This window comes from Oncorhynchus mykiss, chromosome 31, assembly GCF_013265735.2.
Source record: "Oncorhynchus mykiss isolate Arlee chromosome 31, USDA_OmykA_1.1, whole genome shotgun sequence".
Lineage (NCBI taxonomy): Eukaryota > Metazoa > Chordata > Actinopteri > Salmoniformes > Salmonidae > Oncorhynchus > Oncorhynchus mykiss.
The window spans coordinates 18597190-18614647 of record NC_050571.1 but is presented as its reverse complement, the minus strand read 5'-3'; the positions used below and the strand labels follow the sequence as shown (position 1 = coordinate 18614647).

Below are 17458 nucleotides of genomic sequence, written 5' to 3'. Positions count from 1 at the left end.
TTTGCCTCATTGATTTGCACTCGTCAGGTTCCATAGTTATTAGCATCGACTCTGTCTCAAATGGCACCCTATTCCCAATATATAGTTTTTAAGCGTTGTTTCCATTAAACATGCCATACAAATCAACATTTTAATTCATTATATTAAGAGTGCCTTGGTCTGGTCCTCCGTTCTTTTTGATGACCAATATAGTGCACTACTTTTGACCAGAGCCTTTGGGAATCTATGCCTTTTGGGATGTAGCCCAGACTCCAACTCTGTCCCTGCTAGGGCCCTATGGGATAGGGTGTCAATTGGGACACAGCTAGTCTAATCTGCAGCTGTTTTCTCCACCATGTATAGAAAATGCTGACAGACGAGCGGATGTGTCAGAGTGAGGCGCTCTATGCCTTCCTCAGCCCCTCCCCAGAGCACCTGAAGGTCATGGACATCCACAAGAAATCCTCCTTCTCCCTGGCCTCCTTCCTGGAGAGACTGTCTGGAGACTTCTTCTCACACACCGAGGTTAGTAAGCACCGTCACATCAGGAGACCTGGCTGGCTGGGGTGGTGGGACTAATATGTGTGTGTGTGTACAAACATGTCTATCCTTTTTAGTCTTTCTCACAAAGAGAGACACATACACACTAACTCCTTTTTCCCCAACAGGAAGAGGCGGAGGATGACAGTGACCTATCTGACTATGGAGACGAGGCTGATGGGAAGAAAGACGCTCTGGCTGAACCCTGCTTCATGCTCATAGGAGAGATCTTTGAGCTGAGAGGAAGTGAGTGGAACCTCTATACTATGGTTGCATCCCAAATGACCCCCTATTCCCTTTTATAGTGCACTATTTTTGGGAGGGCCCTGGTCTAAAGCAGTGCACTATAAAAGGAATTTGGGGGACACTACACTGTCATTTTCACCTCAGTAGACTGAGTGTGTGGTTTGTGTATGTTATGTCTGTGTTCTTTAAATCAAATGAATTGTTCAAAGCAATTTTGAAAGGCATAGATTATATCCTTGTTTGTTGTTATTGGAAACTAACTTTGTTAATGGATCTGTTATTTAATCTAGTCACCTCTTGCTATCAGCCTGGCACTCTGTGATATTGTTTGTCTTCCTTTATTCTCAGTGTTTAAATGGGTACGAAAAACTCTAATTGCACTAGTTCAAGTCACGTTTGGAAGGACCATAAACAAGTAAGCATCATTCTCTTTTCATGAAAATGTTTTATCAGATTTCTGCTCTTATTTCCTGCCAGTGTGTGAAGCAAAGAGTACACGCAGATCTGGGAAGAGGCTAGGTTTATTAAGGTCTATATCAGCGGTCCCCAACCTTTTTTGTACCACGGACCGGTCTCATGTAGACACAATTTTCCCGGACCGGCCGTCGGAATATCAATTAGGCCTAGAAGTTTTTGTATAGCCGCTTTTTCATAACATTTTAGTTTAAGTAGAAACATAAAAACAAAGTGCATATTTTTCTCTAATCATATAATAAAAACATTGCAACTCACCAGTGGGAGCCCTGAGCTTGTTTCCCAGCAACAAGATGGTCCCATCTAGGGATGATGGGAGACAGTGACATGTTCCGTATGTCCAGTCTACTCTGTAATTTTGTTTTTGTTGCCATCATTGCGGAAAATCCCGCTTTGCAGAGATCGGATGTTGGAAATGGAAGGAACGTTGTGCTTTTGTGGCTCTCAGGATATTCAGCCTGGATTTGAATCCAGAAGGTCGGCGGAGATTAAGTCATCTCAAACATACTTTTAAGGCCACCGTCATTTACAACCTCAAGGATTTGATCTACTTCCTGCACGGACATGGACGATTCACCTGGGACATTCACGAATGGGTTGCGGATCCAGTCCTTCACCCTTCGTGGGTCTTTTGCGGTTGGGAAGTAACACTCAAACTCCATTGACAGCGAAGCTAGGTGATCTCGCACCAGCTGGGAGAAAGACGTCTCGGTCTCTCCCAAAATCCCTGCTAATGTTTGGAACATTTCAAATATGCCCCTGTCCGCTCGCCGTCCCCACAGTTCCAGTTTGGCTTTGAATGCAGCCACTTTATCTGCCAACTTCAGGACAGTTTTCATTCTCCCCTGAAGTGACCGATTGAGTTTGTTGAGCAGGTTGAATATGTCGCACAGGTAAGCGAGTTTTGCGACCCATTCCTTGTCATTGAAATGTGCTGCCAGTGGTGACTTTTTTTCTGAAAGAAATCTCTGCAGCGGCTCTCGTAACTCAAACACTCTGTCAAGCGATCTCCCCCTGCCATCTGACTTCTGTGTATATGCCTGCCATCTGACTTCTGTGTATATGATAAGGCGTTTGTGCTCTGTGTCTATTTCCTCACAAAGCTGTCCAAACAGATGCGAGTTAAGGGCGTGTGCTTTGATAACTTTAAAACATCATTCAGTACGACATTAAATTCGGGTGCCATTTTTCGGCTAGCCAGCATTTCTCTGTGCGTAGACTCACATTCAGGCGCAACCTCTTTAACCCGGGTAGTGAAACCAGACAGCCTTCCAGTCATGACAGCATCCCCGTCCGTGTGTACGCCAACACAGAATGACCAATCAAATTTTCCTGACATGCACAGTCGTGGTCAAAAGTTTTGAGAATGACACAAATATTAATTTTCAGTCTGCTGCCTGCGTTTGTATGATGCCAATTTTCATATACTCCAGAATGTTATGAAGAGTGATCAGATGAATTGCAATTAATTGCAAAGTCCCCCTTTGCCATGCAAATGAACTGAATCCCCCAAAAAACATTTCCACTGTATTTCAGCCCTGCCACAAAAGGACCAGCTGACATCATGTCAGTGATTCTCTTGTTAACCTCTCTAGGGGGTGTGGGACGCTACCGTCCCACCTGGCCAACATCCATTGAAATTGCAGAGCGACAAATTCAAAAACATAAATACTCATTAACCTCTCAAGCTAATGAGTCTAACAGACTCAAGCTCATTACCATTACGCAACGTTAACTATTCATGAAAATCGCAAATGAAATTAAATAAATATGCTAGCTCTCAAGCTTAGCCTTTTGTTAACAACACTGTCATCTCAGATTTTCAAAATATGCTTCTCAACCATAGGAAAACAATAATTTGTGTAACAGTAGCTAGCTAGCGTAGCATTTAGCGTTAGCATTATCGTTAGCATTTAGCAGGCAACACTTTCACAAAAACCAGAAAAGCATTAAAATAAAATAATTTACCTTTGAAGAACTTCAGATGTTTTCAATGAGGAGACTCTTAGATAGCAAATGTTCAGTTTTTCCTGAAAGATTACTTGTTTAGGAGAAATCGCTCCGTTTGGTGCGTCACGTTTGGCTACCAAAAAAACCTGTATCCAGGAGTGTATTTATCCCGGCAAGCTCATTAGCATAACGCAACGTTAACTATTCATGAAAATCGCAAATTAAATGAAATAAATATGCTAGCTCTCAAGCGTAGCCTTTTGTTAACAACACTGTAATCTCAGATTTTCAAAATATGCTTCTCAACCATAGGAACACAATCATTTGTGTAACAGTAGCTAGCTAGCGTAGCATTTAGCGTTAGCATTATCGTTAGCATTTAGCAGGCAACACTTTCACAAAACCAGAAAAGCATTCAAATAAAATCATTTACCTTTTGAAGAACTTCAGATGTTTTCAATGAGGAGACTCTGTTAGATAGCAAATGTTCAGTTTTTCCTGAAAGATTATTTGTTTAGGAGAAATCGCTCCGTTTGGTGCGTCACGTTTGGCTACAAAAAAAAAACGAAAATCCAGTCATCAATTACGCCGAACTTTTTTCCAAATTAACTCCATAATATCGACTGAAACATGGCAAACGTTGTTTAGAACCAATCCTCAAGGTGTTTTTCACATATCTCTTCGATGATATATCCTTCGTGGAAGTGTGCGTTCACTTCTGAATCCCAGGACAAAAGGACCGCAAATGGAGATTACGCACGATTTTAGACAAAGGCCACCGGGCGGACCCATGGAAAATGTAGTCTCTTATGGCCAATCTTCCAATGATATGCCTACAAATACGTCACAATGCTGCAGACATCTTGAAGAAACCACAGAAAGCACATGGTCGTTCCTGCTGCATTCACAGCCATATAAGGAGACATTTGAAAACAGAGATTCTGCTCATTTCCTGTTTGACGTTTCATCTTGGTTTCGCCTGTAGAATGAGTTCTGTGGCACTCACAGATAATATCTTTGCAGTTTTGGAAACGTTAGACTGTGTTCTTTCCAAAGCTGTCAATTTTATGCATAGTCAAGCATCTTTTCGTGACAAAATATTGCGCTTAAAACGGGCACGTTTTTTTATCCAATAATGAAATAGCGCCCCTATAGGTTTAACAGGTTAAAAAAAATTAATGAAACATACAAGTGTTATACATCGGTTTAACGATTAACCTCTTGTTAATCCAACCACGGTGTCAGATTTCAAAAATACTTTATGGCGAAAGCAAACCATGTGATTATCTTAGAACGGCGCCCAGCAGACAAATCATTACAAACGGTAACCAGCCAAGTAAACGAGTAACAAAAGTCAGAAATAGCGATACAATTAATCGCTTACCTTTTTATGATCTTCATATGGTTACACTCACAAAACTCCCAGTTACCCAATAAATGTTTGTTTTGTTCGATCAAGTCCCTCTTTATATCCAAAAACCTCTTTTGTTAGCCCGTTTTGTTCAGTAAAACTCTCAAACAACATCTGGTGATATTGCAGAGCGTGAAACTCAACAAAACAGAAATTCTCATAATAAACATACATAAAAGATACAAATGTTATATACCAGCTTAAAGAAACTTCTTGTTAATCCAACCGCTGTGTCAGATTTCAAAAAGGCTTTACGGCGAAAGCAAACCATGCGATTATCTGAGAACAGCGCCCAGCAGACAAATCATTACAAACAGTTTGCAGCCAAGAAGAGGAGTAACAAAAGTCAGAAATAGCGTTAAAATGTATCACTTACCTTTGATTTTCATAAGTTTGCACCGACGACTCCATGTTACGCAATAAATGTTAGTTTTGTTCGATAGTCTCTTTATATTCAAAAAAACTCTGTTTTGTTGGTGCGTTTTGTTCAGTAATACATTGGAACAAAGCGCAGTCGCAACAGACAGACGAAAAATCTAAAAAGTACCATAAATGTTCATAGAAACATGTCAAACAATGTTTATAATCAATCCTCAGGTTGTTTTTGTCATAAATAATCGATCATATTTCAACCGGACAAAAGCTTCTTCAATAGAAAAGGAGAAACAAGAAAGAAAGAAAGGCGCATAATGTTAGCTAATACTGTAATGTAGAGGCTTTTGTCAACCTTCCCTCCCTACCCCATCAGGCAGATTCGAGACACTGTCAACTGGATCTTCAGTGAGCAGATGATTGTTTGCTACATCAACATTTTCCGCGACACATTCTGGCCCAACGGAAAACTGGCCCCCCAAATCAAGGCTCGGTCCGACACAGAACGTCGGGAGACCAAGGAGAGAGCTCAACAGAAGCTGCTAGACAATATCCCAGGTAGGTCTTCCCTCCTGCCATACAGGTGTCATCTCTGCACATTTATTAACAATGTTTTGGTCAGACCTTTTTCTTCAAATACATGTTATAATTCGTTTGCAGAGGTAAAATCGTGTGCGCAGGAGTTAAATGTATTTATTCTACAATGTTGATTTTGTGGCTGTAACTCCCTGTTCCACAAGGGTGTGCGCGTTAACCCTGCTAGAGATTGATATCTGACATGGATCAGTACTCAAGGGGTGTGGGGTGGAGTCTGGCGTTGGTTTTGAAACAAAAGTTTCTGTTTCAATTGGATTATTGGATCTTTTAGTTTATTAATTTGACCATTTTTTTAAAAACAAGCACACATACAACTTAAAAGCCATACATACACATGAATAAAATCATTGAGGATAACACACAAAGTCTGGGTCTTATTTCCATTGTGGTCCTCTTGACACAAGATGGCTAGACAAGATCGAACACAGTATGGCGGTGAAATAATAAAACAGAGAAGAACATCTATCTCATCATTCCAGTCACATCATAGGGGTTATTCATATGGGCACAGAAGACATCAAACATATTTTTACTTTATTTTTACAGCTGTCCAGAGAGGACATTGTTTTTATAGGCAGAGGCAACTCATTCCATTCTGAGGCTCCAGTATACAAGAAAGTACCTTTCCCAGCATTACTCCTGAACCTGTATAAGCACACGTCAGCAACACCTGATCTGGTGCTGTGATTGTGTGCATCCCTAACATGAGGAAAGTAATCACTTAGATATCTGGGCGCAGGACCATAAATACTCCTGTAAACCTAGTCTAATCTGGGACACCCTAGCCTCACAGGCAGCCAGTTTAGTTCCTGAAAGCAGCTCCTGCCTATGTGAGTACGTGGACTCACCTTCAATACTACCCTGATCCGCTTATTCTGGGCTATCTGGAGCTTCCCCTTCATAAATTTAGATAAGCCCCCAAACCAGGAAGTACTAGCATAGTCAAAATGGCATTTAATGAGGGCAGTAGCTAGCACTTTCATGGAGTCCTTATCAAGCAGCCTGGACTTTCTAGCCAAATACTTAGTCCTGGCATTAACCTTCCCTAGCACCTTATTGGCCATGCTCACACCTCCCAAGCTTCCATCAATGATACATCCCAAGTAGCTAACAGAGGTTTTAGTAGTCAGCACCTCACCCCCTAACTCCACTCTGATTTCAGACGACCTACACAATGTAGGTCTGGATCCAAAAATAATTGCTTCAGTTTTCCCTAAGTGCAGAGATAGATTATTAACTCCAAGCCATTTGCTAATGTTAGCGAGCTCTGTGCTAAGTATGCTCTCCAACATTGTTTTACTTTTGTGAGACACCAGAAGTGAAGAGTCATCCGCATAAAGAAAAAGACTGTCAGAACAAGCATCTTTCATATCGTTAATATACAATAAAAACAGCAGAGGCCCAAGCATGCTCCCCTGCGGGAACGCCACAACTCATTGGTTTTTCCTGAGACAGTGAAGCATTAACCTCTGCTCCCTTCCTGATAAATAGGACTTTACCCAGCCTATAGGGACACTGCTTAACCCCAACCCCAGTTTGGAGATTAGGAGACAGTGGTTAACTGTATCAAAGGCAGTTAGGGAGGGTTTTGTAAGTCAAGAATTACCATTCCACACAGATTTCCCTCATCAATCTCTTTCCTGATGAAGTCCAGTAAAGTAGACATGAATCAGTGGAGTATGTTTTTCTAAAACCTGACTGAAAATCGTACATTAGACCCTGTTTGTTAACATATTCATTCATACATTTGCTCATGTACAATATGTTTTTTTATTTATTTAAAAAAAAAAAAAATTACCCCCAATTTCGTGGTATCCAATTGTTTTAGTTTAGTTTTACTATCTTGTCTCATCGCTACAACTCCCGTACGGGCTTGGGAGAGACGAAGGTTGAAAGTCATGCGTCCTCTGATAAACAACCCAACCAAGCCGCACTGCTTCTTAACACAGCGCGCATCCAACCCGGAAAGCAGCCGCACCAATGTGTCGGAGGAAACACCTGGCGACCTGGTTAGCGTGCACTGTGCCCGGCCCATCACAGGGAGTCACTAGTGCACGATGAGACAAGGATATCCCTACCGGCCAAACCCTCCCTAACCCGGACGACGCTAGGCCAATTGTGCATCGCCCCATGGACTTCCCGGTCGCGGCTGCGACAGAGCCTGGGCTTGAACACAGTCTCTGGTGGCACAGCTAGCACTGCGATGCAGTGCCATAGACCACTGCGCCACCTGGGAGGCCCCTCATGTACAATTCTCTCCAAGATCTTTGAATTTAGACAGAGGATAGATACAGGCCTATAATTCCCAGGATCAGACTTTATCCCCTTCTTATACAGAGGTATAACTTTAGCTTGTTTCATGTCCCTGGGAAAGGTGCCTTGTTCAAGAGAGAGATTAACGATATGCGTAATACAAGGGTCAATTTGCTCAGCAGAATCTATTGATTAAGATGAGCAAAACAGACCTGGTAAAATAAATAATACAAATACTTCGCTAACAGCAACCGCCAAAATAAACCTCAACACAAAGTGTCTTGATAGGGCGTTGGGGCATTACGAGCCGTAATAGCTTCAATGCACCTTGGCACAGGTTACACACTGGTACATGTGTGAGACAGGGAAAATATAAGCACCCCCTATTTGACTTTTTTTGCAGACATATTGCTCCTAGATCTGATGGGTATCTGTGGCTGGATCTCTGAATGTGGATATTTTTACATTTTACAATTTGGTAATTTAGCAGACGCTCTTATCCATGGTGACTTAGTCAGGTCATTCGACTAAGGTAGGTAAAACAACCACATACAGCATGCTAACTGTCTTTCAGATGCACTACAGAACCTGGTGGGACAACAGAACGCCAGGTATGGGATCATCAAGATCTTCAACGCACTTCAGGAGGCCAATGCCAACAAGCATCTGCTTTATGTAAGTTCACCTCACCCTCTGTGAAATGGCAAAGTATCCTAAAACATGCTGTTGTGGTTCTGTTTGAAGGAGCCACCCCCCCCGATTCCATTAGGAATTTCACGAACACATCTTGCTCAGCCACCTAGACGCTCAGTTCAGACCAGCATCTCATTACTGGCAGGTCAGACCACACAAAGAGAGGGAGAATGGGTTTAAAAGGGCATGTGTACATTCCAAAAGCTTTCCCATTTGCACTATGTCAATAAAGTTATTTGTGTGGAATACTCTGAAGTTGCCTCCATAGATATACAGTGGGGCAAAAAAGTATTTAGTCAGCCACCAATTGTGCAAGTTCTCCCACTTAAAAAGATGAGAGAGGCCTGTCATTTTCATCATAGGTAGCAGACTAAACACTTTTTTGCCCCACTGTACATATGTGTTACATATGCTATGGTTGCCTCATTCCATCTAATAGGGGAAGATATCAGTGGGTCAAAGAGTCAGTCATTCTCATACATGCCTGCATAGGAACAAAGTGCACAAAACAAACTCTCTTTCACTTGAGTCCAGGCTGAAGTGATGTTGTTTAATGGCCTCCTGACCGTTTCCTCTGCCCCTGTTTCAGGTTCTGATGGAGATGATCCTCAAAGAGCTGTGTCCAGAACTCAACGTGGAGACTGACCAGATCTGATGGGGCAAGGCCCATATGTACGTAAAACACAGGATAGTGTGGTTAATGTGGAGCAAGAACCCTAGGGCATCCTATTCCCTCCCTCAAAGGGCATAGGGTGCCATTAATATAGTGTACTACTTTTGACCAGAGGGCATAAAGTTGTGCACTATAGGGAATAGGGTGCCGTTTGGGGACGCAGCCTAACACACACACACACTGAGTGAAGGAAATGGAGGTGCACCTGGAGATCGACATGGCTTTAGTTTAGTCTTGGTTTTCAGAGGAGAGACACTCGTTGAAGGATTATGTATTATCTTTTGTTCAAACTAGATTTTTTTTTATTTTAACTCAACAGATAGATCATGAAGAGAAATGTAACATCAACACAGAGGTACTGTAATGTTCCAGCATGGTACAGTAAACAATGAGATTAAACTGAATGGATGATGTCTTTTCTGTTGTTCTGCGGTACTTTTATCTGAATCCATTTGATTATGTAGTGCTCAAACTAGGGAGACAAGCTTCTGTTCCTGTTACTACCTTACATTTCTTTGTTTTGTTCAGTAGCTGAAAATGACAAATCAGTCCCACTGCCAAGGTCTGTTGCAGAAAGCCAGGCTATTGATTGATTACTTTGTTATGGATCCAAAATGTGAATAGTTGTGAAATGATGAGTGTTGTGCTCATATAATGAAGAAACGAGCTGCATACCGACCTCAAATACATTCCCCACCAATGTTACATTATGTTCATTGTAGAACGGCTTCATTGTGCAATATGTCATGTAAAGTCATTGTGACAATTTTATTTGTGACTTATTGATAGATTTTATTTTTACCCAAAAATTGTTTAGAGCATTTATAAGCAATAAATTGCAAAAGAAAAATGTATGACTTGTTAACTATTTTTTTGTGTTATTTATCCACTTGTCAATGTAAGCTTCTCAGAATTGTATGAAATTGAAACCATCTGAATTTGGATGCTACAATTGTATATAAATTGTATCTGAATTCAAGGACCCCAAGTTCATGCAGAGTAGTACCGGTAACACCATTCTAATGTGTGGAGTCTGTAGTTATTAAACAGTTCTTACACTGGGCACACAATCACCATACTCCTATCCATACCAAACCCACACACTGAGCACAAAGCATTTAGCTCTGATATTTACTCAAGTAATCTCAAAGCAACAGAGGAGACTGCTATCTGGACTCCCTAACTAAGGTCATGATGGTGGATCTCTACATTCTGCTAAAGATGATGTCCCTCTGGAGGTCCTGGCACACTTCTGGGTTTAGCCGAGCAGCCTAGTCAAAGAGAATAGTTTCCAGTATGAGAATCAGAATAGAGGTAAAATCTTACTCGTCTTAATTGGCCTTCACTGATACTTATGTTGCTATTTCAGGCAAATGGGTCAAGCAGAATTTGATTTGATTTATTAGGATCCCCGTTAGCCGATGCCAATGGCGACAGCTAGTTTTACTGGGGTCTGACACACAACCAAAAAGACAGACATTGACATACATTTGAATGTGTGTGCCCACCTTAGTGAAGTATTGCCAGGCCTTCTCCTTGCTCTGAGGAACCCCCTTTCCCAGTTCCAGACATCGGGCGTAGTAGAAAAGAGCAATGGCCACGCCCTTAATTACGTATTCAGGCAGGCAGTCGGTGACCATGGCGATGGCAGCAATGTCATCGTAATTGGTAATCCTACATTTTCATTGTGGGAAGATGACTTCTTTGGCACACAAATAATACTTTTCTGAAATACGCTCAGTTGCCTGACATTTACATTGGAATATAGATTTTTCCATTGAGGTGTCACTCCGGAACATTACAGCCTACAATTTAATAATAGCTTCAATCATTTTCCTTGTGGAAATAGAGGGTAGTAGGTTAGCCCTGGCCGCAGCATATCTTTTTTTAACCTCGACTTCTATCTAATAAACCATACATATTTATCACTGCTTTAGTGTTCTACAGATGGTTAGTGTCTTATGTATTTAACTGCCCTTTTTGGCAACACATTTACAATTCCAATAAACAAAAGGGCTGCCGTGGTATTTTGTGTCTCGTCTCTCATACCGACATGAACAACACAACCACGCTACACTGCTTCCAAGGACTCTTTGTCTTACTGCTGGTTGGAACAACTCTGATGGGACCGGCTCTCTATGGGGTATGTTACCAGCAACAGCATAATGAATATGGTTCAAAGGGAAATCAATTTGCTGTTGGTTAGGATACTATTATATGTGTCAAAGGGAGATTGATTGAAAAAAGACTATCACACTTAACTGTGTCATTATTGTGGTGGATTGACTTATACAAAGGTGGATAACCTGTGGACAGAACAGGGATTTTACTGTATGATATACCCTATGACAGTACCTTTTGGCAAGGGCTGCTGCTCTGGAGTAGAGCTTCCTGTGGTAGTAGTAGGCAGCCAGGTGGGCCTGGGCGTACACATTCCCCCGCTCAGCCGCTTCCTTCAGGCACTCAATGGCAGCCTTGGGGTCCTGCTGGATGCCCTGACCATACAAGTACATGATCCCCAGTGCACCCTGGGACTCCAGACTGCCATTGCCACAGGCCTCTGAGTGCCAGAAGAACGCCTGGAGCACAGGGCACACACATGCGCACAGTGGGGAAACCGAGTTATAAAAGGGAATAGTTTAAATAGAATCCTGAATTATTGATCAAGGTGAAACATCTCATGGGTACACACATCATACCCTTTTGAGGTCCTGTGTCTCAGGTCTAGAGTAGAACATACCCAGAGAACTCTGAGCTTTTACACAGGCTCTGGGGTTTCCCTCATCAGCAGCAAGGAGCCAGTAACTGGGTGAGAAAAACAACACAGTCACTGCCACAACAGTTCTCCATGAGTCAGCAAACATCTCAAACATTGTGCGTGTGCTTCTGCTGACCTTTCTGCTTCTGTATTGGATTGCTGGACCCCATAGCCCTCCAGGTAGGCTATGCCAATGTGATACAGAGCAGTGTATCTGATGGAGCCTGCCTCTGGGTTATTCCTCTGGACAACTCTCCTCATGTAGTCCACTGCCCTTGCCTGGAGAGGAGTACAACACACTGTAAAAACCCAGACCAACGCAACAAACAGGTTACATTGTGGAAGGCAACCCATCTGCCTAGGGAGACTACTCAACATGAGGTATGTTTGGTAGACTTACAGTAGTTTGTATTTATAACATGGTAGTAACACAGCCAGAAGAGGACTAGCCACCCCTCATAGCCTGGTTCCTCTATAGGTTTCTTCCTAGGTTTTGGCCTTTCTAGGGAGTTTTTCCTAGCCACCGTGCTTCTACACCTGCATTGCTTTAGGCTGGGTTACAGCACTTTGATATATCAGCTGATGTACGAAGGGCTATATAAATACATTTGATTTGATTTGATAGTAGCAGGCGTGACAGTGAGCAGTTTTTAGAGATGCTCCATTGCGTTCTTCAGTTACCCATTATAATTTATTATGAGGTGGAAACCCAGCAAACCAAACAAGGAAGAATGCACAACACTATCAATACCGTGACTCACTTGATCCATAGCAGTGCCCAGGCCATCATAATACATGACAGCTAGCTGGAAGAGGGCTCTGGGATCGCTGTCCTTAAGGCCATCAAAGACTCTCTCTGCCTCCTCATAGCGCCCCTGGCCCAGCAGTGAAGTACAATCAGAAAACCAGGGCATCATCGCTCAAGATCAGTATACCTCACTGGTATTTCTGCACTACTGAAATGGCTCCTACATGGCTCCATTATATCAGAGGAAACCACATGCCTAGCTACATTTCTATGTCCAGTATATGGGCATATGATATATGAATGGGAGAGCTGTTACCTCATAATAGTACAGCTGTCCCAGCAGGAAAAGGGCCTGCTTGTCTCCCCCTTCTGCTCTACCCTTCAGCAGTCTCTCAGCCCTCTCCACCGGAGTGGCAAGGCTCTCTGAGGAGAACAAATCATGTGGTTCAACTGGCAGGTTGTGTGTTTCTGTGCACTATTTTTTACCAGGGCCCATTTTCCCAGACTGTTGTGGATCTGAGGCAAACAAACTGAATATTTTACAGAATAGAAGGAAATCAAAGATTGTGGGAAATGAACTTGTTCTTTATATTTGTTGAGTGATTTCACTTCTACTGTGGGTCGATTAAAGTTTGATCTACAAAGGTTAGTATTTTCAATGGGTTTCCTTCACTTTAAAGTCACTCCCTAACTCACCTCAACCACAACAGCTGTGGTGCGTCATAACAGCTGATCTGAGCTCATGAAACGTCCCAGTTCTAAAGTGCCTGTCTGTTTTATCTTGTGCTGAATACCTTGGTGTGAAGTCGGTTTCCCTCCTTCATCTCGGTAGACATCCGTGATGGCACGAAACACCTTTTCTTGGCTGTGTTTCTTTGGAGCATCGATTTTATAACCCGACTTCATACCCTTGCCTCAGAGCCTGCAATACATCCCTATATTTTTACAATCTGTTTGCTAGGATACACCTACGCTTTAAAACATCAAATAAGAACCCACCTTGATTGTTTTTACTGACTTACCTTTCACGCAGTTTGTTCATTTTGTGTGCATGAAGTCTGCAGTGCGCTTTATGCTACGACACAATAGAATCTGTTACTAAGCAACTACTAAACAAATACTGTGACGCAAATACTGTGCGTTCAGTAAATCACACTACTCTATTGTTGTGTAGAGGTAGGCAACTAGTATGTGCTAACAGTAACAATAACAATTATCATTATCACAACACAACGTTTGATTAGGCCTGTTTGAATATTCGCCTATTGGATTATTAGAAAGGAATGATACTTTGAAAATTAATTAGAAAAATAAATTTCGTCCTATCAATAAACGTTGACAGAAAATAACTGATTGCCCATATTTTTGTTGTTGTTGCTGAAACTGTGTAAACCCTGGTGAATTTACAAATGATGTCTAGGCTATGTTGTAATTCCGTTTATGTTTAGTTGGAAACTCAACTATTTTTTGCAAGTGAGACAAAATAATTGCGAAATAATTGAGTCATTATATTACCAGGTGGTGGTGCAGTGTGCGAGTTACCATTGCAGTGGAGAATAATTCATAGTTAGAGTGTAGAGAGATACCCTCAACCCCACACTGATGTTTTAATATTGCCAAGTGAGAATGTAGATTATATTTTCCTTTTATTGACAAGTAAAAAGGCGTAGGCTACATGGCTAGATAGAATCCAAATAGTCTCCGCAAAGACGATAGCTACAACCCCTCCTCTCGCCTGCTTGTGCACAACGGACGCCAAGGTAACACAATGTACACAGATACAGGAACGAGAACAATTCATAATTTTCTAAACCAAGCTGCGGATCGAAGACCCGCGAATTAAAGGTAGATTTCTGTTTTAGAATAATACGGAATTTTAAAGTTCAGTTATTTATTAAATAGTATCTATTGATTGATTATTATAATGGAATTTCCAACGGTGTCATCCCATAACAGATAAACCTAGGATAATTCATCAAGGGTTGAGAATATAATCCATTATAACAATTGAAGAGAATAGAAATGGTCAACATTTACTTTACAGCGGTAGCTATTAAATTGAATAGTAATTGGTGGTTGGGCTCACTGTTATTCCCTAAAGATGCCCCCAGAAGGAGGGAAGTCAGATATGGAGAGGATTGGAGTCTTCAAGGAAATGGGATACATCTCCATTGGAGACAAATACACCCCTTTAATTCAGCGTAAGTACACCATGTCTAGATAATGACAGTGGACAAGGGATTTCAACTAGATGATATATATATTGCACACTATTGAAGTATATACAGACAAGTAAGGCAAGATGCGATAGTTGGATGTAATATTTATGGTAAAAAAATGTAACGTTAAATCCTATTCACCTACCATTTAAGGTCCCTGCAATGAGTCTGCTCAGAAGGGTAAACAAATACTGACTGGTGGGGCCACCAAGAAGAAGTCAGGGTTACAAGTGGGCTACTTTGACACTCACTTTAAGCGGGTCTTTGAAAAAGAAGCCCTCACAGACCCTGTGAGGCTCGCCCGGCAACACAGGAGTCAGCAGTCCAAGAAGAACGTAGGCAGCGCCTTCCTCCCCAGCAATGGAGAAAAGAAACCGTAAGCCATGAGATCATTTTTATTTTTCACAGACATGTGCTTAATGGCAGAGCACACATCTACTTGAGGTTTAGGCTTAACAAGACTTTAAAAGGCTGCATTAGAACAGATGGTGAATAGACGCCATCACCTTGTTTTGGTGATGATCTTGATTACATTAAGAGACTTAAACATTAAAACAAACAAAGAATTGATCTCCCTGACCAAAACAGACAATGTAATTTATATGAAATAGTTGAGGTTGACATGGTTACAGGCTTGAATCAGCGCATGAGAAGGATCTCCAGAACTCCGTTTCCACTCCGTCATGCAGTTTGTTCCCCAGCTGCATAATGCATTCTGTATTCCTTTACCATTCAGAGTCAGATTTTTTCTGCTTGGCCCTAATCAACTCAGAGACCAGGGCTGTGGCCCAAACGACACCTTATTCCCTATATAGCCCTATGGACCCTGGTCAAAGGTAGTGCTCTATATAGGTAATAGAGTTCCATTTGGAACACAGCCCAGGAACCAGGGACCAGTCACTCAGCCAGAGAGCTGAGACCATGTAAATTACTGCTGGCCCAATTAAATTAGACCTGAGCAAACTATACTGCATTTCTTAGACAGTTGCTCCACTTGCTCCAGTGGCATGCAGCGATTGATGCCAGAACTTACTCCCATTATTCAAGGTCAGGGGTTGGCAGCTACTACGGAACTCTGAGTGGTCCCATCCAGGCCATGAGTCCTATGAAGGTCCCCAGGAAGCCGTGCAAACCATCAGGCAAGAACATCCTCACCAACCCACCCAAGAGGGGAAGTGGATACAGGTTCAGTATGTCTGTAGATGATGGGATGTGTCCCAAATGGCACCCTATTTCCTATATAGTGCACTTTTTGAAATTAAGGGACCATTTGGGATGCAACCATGGTGTTGTTTCACTATACTTAACAGTACAGTATTCTGTTTTCATGCATGGATAGTGATGGAGCCTTTTGTCCCATAGCTATCCGAATGTCACCCTGTCCAAAGCTGTCCCTTACTCCTCAGACCCCTATGACAGAGCAAATGAGATGTTGAAGGTGAGAGGCCAGGAAAATAGTAGTGTTGAAACCACAGATATCTAAATGTAATTATATGGTTGAAACAGGGTCCAAGATAATCATTTATATCCAGAGGTGCATGTGTTCTCTAACTATACAAGTGAGTGTATGTTTTTCAGAAAGAGACAGTAAGCCATAAAGCTATGCTGAAAGGCGGTGCTTTCCACTTGAACCTCCACCCAAAGGAATGTTTCGACAACAACCCGTACAAACTGGACAAGCCTCTGCCACCTCTGAAGAGATTGGAGGAGAAGAAGAGATTTGTGGTTCCCTTCAAACCCAGCTCACCAAACAAAACAGTGAAAGTGCAGAGAGGATACAGACATCAGACCTTATGATTTATTATTACAAGTGTGTGTGTTATGAGGAGATTTTATGAGGAGGTTTTCTCTGTTTTAGATTGGCGGCATGAAAGCAGGTACATTTGACATTTACCCCTCTCACTCTGCTGACCCCTACATCACCCGGAGATCCAAATCTGTGACCGTGAATAAGGAAGGAAAGGTATTCCACCCATCTCCCGGACCAAAGAGCACCCCCGTGAGGAGCATCATCAGTGTTAATGTGAACAGGTGAGACTCCATCTCTTCCATCAATATCCTCTCAGACAGAATAATATTTTGAGGAAACTGTATTTGACTGTTCGGGTCTTTGGTTTTTCAGGACAGTGCACTCTGCAAACTACACCATGAATATACCATCTGTTATGGCATACTGATGTGAAAACTTGCTATCTGAGGTTGTACTGAATTTATGTTGTTCAAATATCAATATATTTTTATAATCTTTCACATTGATATTTTAAGTTTTTGAAAAATCCAGAATAGCACTAAGAAATGTTGCTGTCCTGTTGCGTGAGTAAGCTGGAAGCCCCACCATGATGCCTGACCTGCACTGAATGATTGATGAGTCTCCATGGAAACTCCTATCAAGTAGACAACTGGCTCCTGTTGGAATTTATTGACGTATTAAAGAAATACTTTGACATTCGGATGAGCTTTTTGTTGACTGATTTAACTGATTTTATAGTGTAGTTTAATGCTGACTAGTTTAATGCTGACTATCTTGAACGTGGTAATAACAGAG

At 41.9% G+C, this 17458-nt stretch overlaps 3 protein-coding genes across 7 annotated transcripts in view; 2 read left to right on the top strand and 1 right to left on the bottom strand.

Moving 5' to 3' along the window:
- The window catches only part of snx25 (sorting nexin 25), a 49700-nt gene extending 39660 nt beyond the window's left edge, over positions 1-10040 (top strand). The window contains exons 14-19 of the mRNA XM_021583513.2: positions 343-504; positions 648-765; positions 1114-1180; positions 5349-5530; positions 8397-8497; positions 9105-10040. Coding sequence (XP_021439188.1) covers positions 343-504; positions 648-765; positions 1114-1180; positions 5349-5530; positions 8397-8497; positions 9105-9170 — 696 coding nt within the window. The 3' untranslated portion in view covers positions 9171-10040. The remainder of the gene's footprint in view (positions 1-342; positions 505-647; positions 766-1113; positions 1181-5348; positions 5531-8396; positions 8498-9104) is intronic.
- On the bottom strand, positions 9484-13801 carry LOC110504723 (LRP2 binding protein). Of its 4 annotated transcripts, XM_021583515.2 has the most exons (9): positions 13717-13801; positions 13489-13616; positions 13011-13117; positions 12708-12821; positions 12083-12225; positions 11888-11993; positions 11544-11767; positions 10697-10862; positions 9484-10459 (listed from the first exon to the last, which is right to left on the bottom strand). In XM_021583515.2, exons 2-9 carry the CDS (start codon positions 13598-13600, stop codon positions 10394-10396), a joined length of 1038 nt encoding a protein of 345 aa, XP_021439190.2. In that variant the 5' UTR covers positions 13601-13616; positions 13717-13801; the 3' UTR covers positions 9484-10393. The 4 variants fall into 4 exon arrangements, with proteins under 4 accessions (XP_021439190.2, XP_021439189.2, XP_021439191.2 ...); XM_021583514.2 differs by having other exon boundaries at positions 9484-10862; XM_021583516.2 differs by lacking the exon at positions 12708-12821 and having other exon boundaries at positions 9484-10862.
- Positions 13802-14208: 407 nt separating this feature from the next.
- Positions 14209-17383, top strand: c31h4orf47 (chromosome 31 C4orf47 homolog). 2 transcript variants are annotated; one of them, XM_021583511.2, is made up of 8 exons: positions 14209-14539; positions 14796-14895; positions 15067-15289; positions 15961-16098; positions 16276-16351; positions 16492-16671; positions 16772-16944; positions 17179-17383. In XM_021583511.2, the coding sequence occupies exons 2-8, from the start codon at positions 14796-14798 to the stop codon at positions 17183-17185; spliced, it is 897 nt and encodes a 298-aa protein (XP_021439186.2). In that variant the 5' UTR covers positions 14209-14539; the 3' UTR covers positions 17186-17383. The 2 variants fall into 2 exon arrangements, with proteins under 2 accessions (XP_021439186.2, XP_021439185.2); XM_021583510.2 differs by having other exon boundaries at positions 17036-17361.
- Positions 17384-17458: the final 75 nt, after the last annotated feature.

Coding starts and splice junctions, on each gene's coding strand:
- c31h4orf47 (XM_021583510.2), top strand. CDS start 14,796: ATGCCCCCAGAAGGAGGGAAGTCAGATATGGAGAGGATTGGAGTCTTC. Junction 16,672..16,771: donor CCAGCTCACCAAACAAAACA/GTGAAAGTGCAG, acceptor TCTCTGTTTTAG/ATTGGCGGCATGAAAGCAGG. Junction 16,945..17,035: donor ATCAGTGTTAATGTGAACAG/GTGAGACTCCAT, acceptor TTGGTTTTTCAG/GACAGTGCACTCTGCAAACT.
- LOC110504723 (XM_021583514.2), bottom strand. CDS start 13,600: ATGAAGTCGGGTTATAAAATCGATGCTCCAAAGAAACACAGCCAAGAA. Junction 11,994..12,082: donor TCCAATACAGAAGCAGAAAG/GTCAGCAGAAGC, acceptor TTTCTCACCCAG/TTACTGGCTCCTTGCTGCTG. Junction 11,768..11,887: donor AGACACAGGACCTCAAAAGG/GTATGATGTGTG, acceptor CCTGTGCTCCAG/GCGTTCTTCTGGCACTCAGA.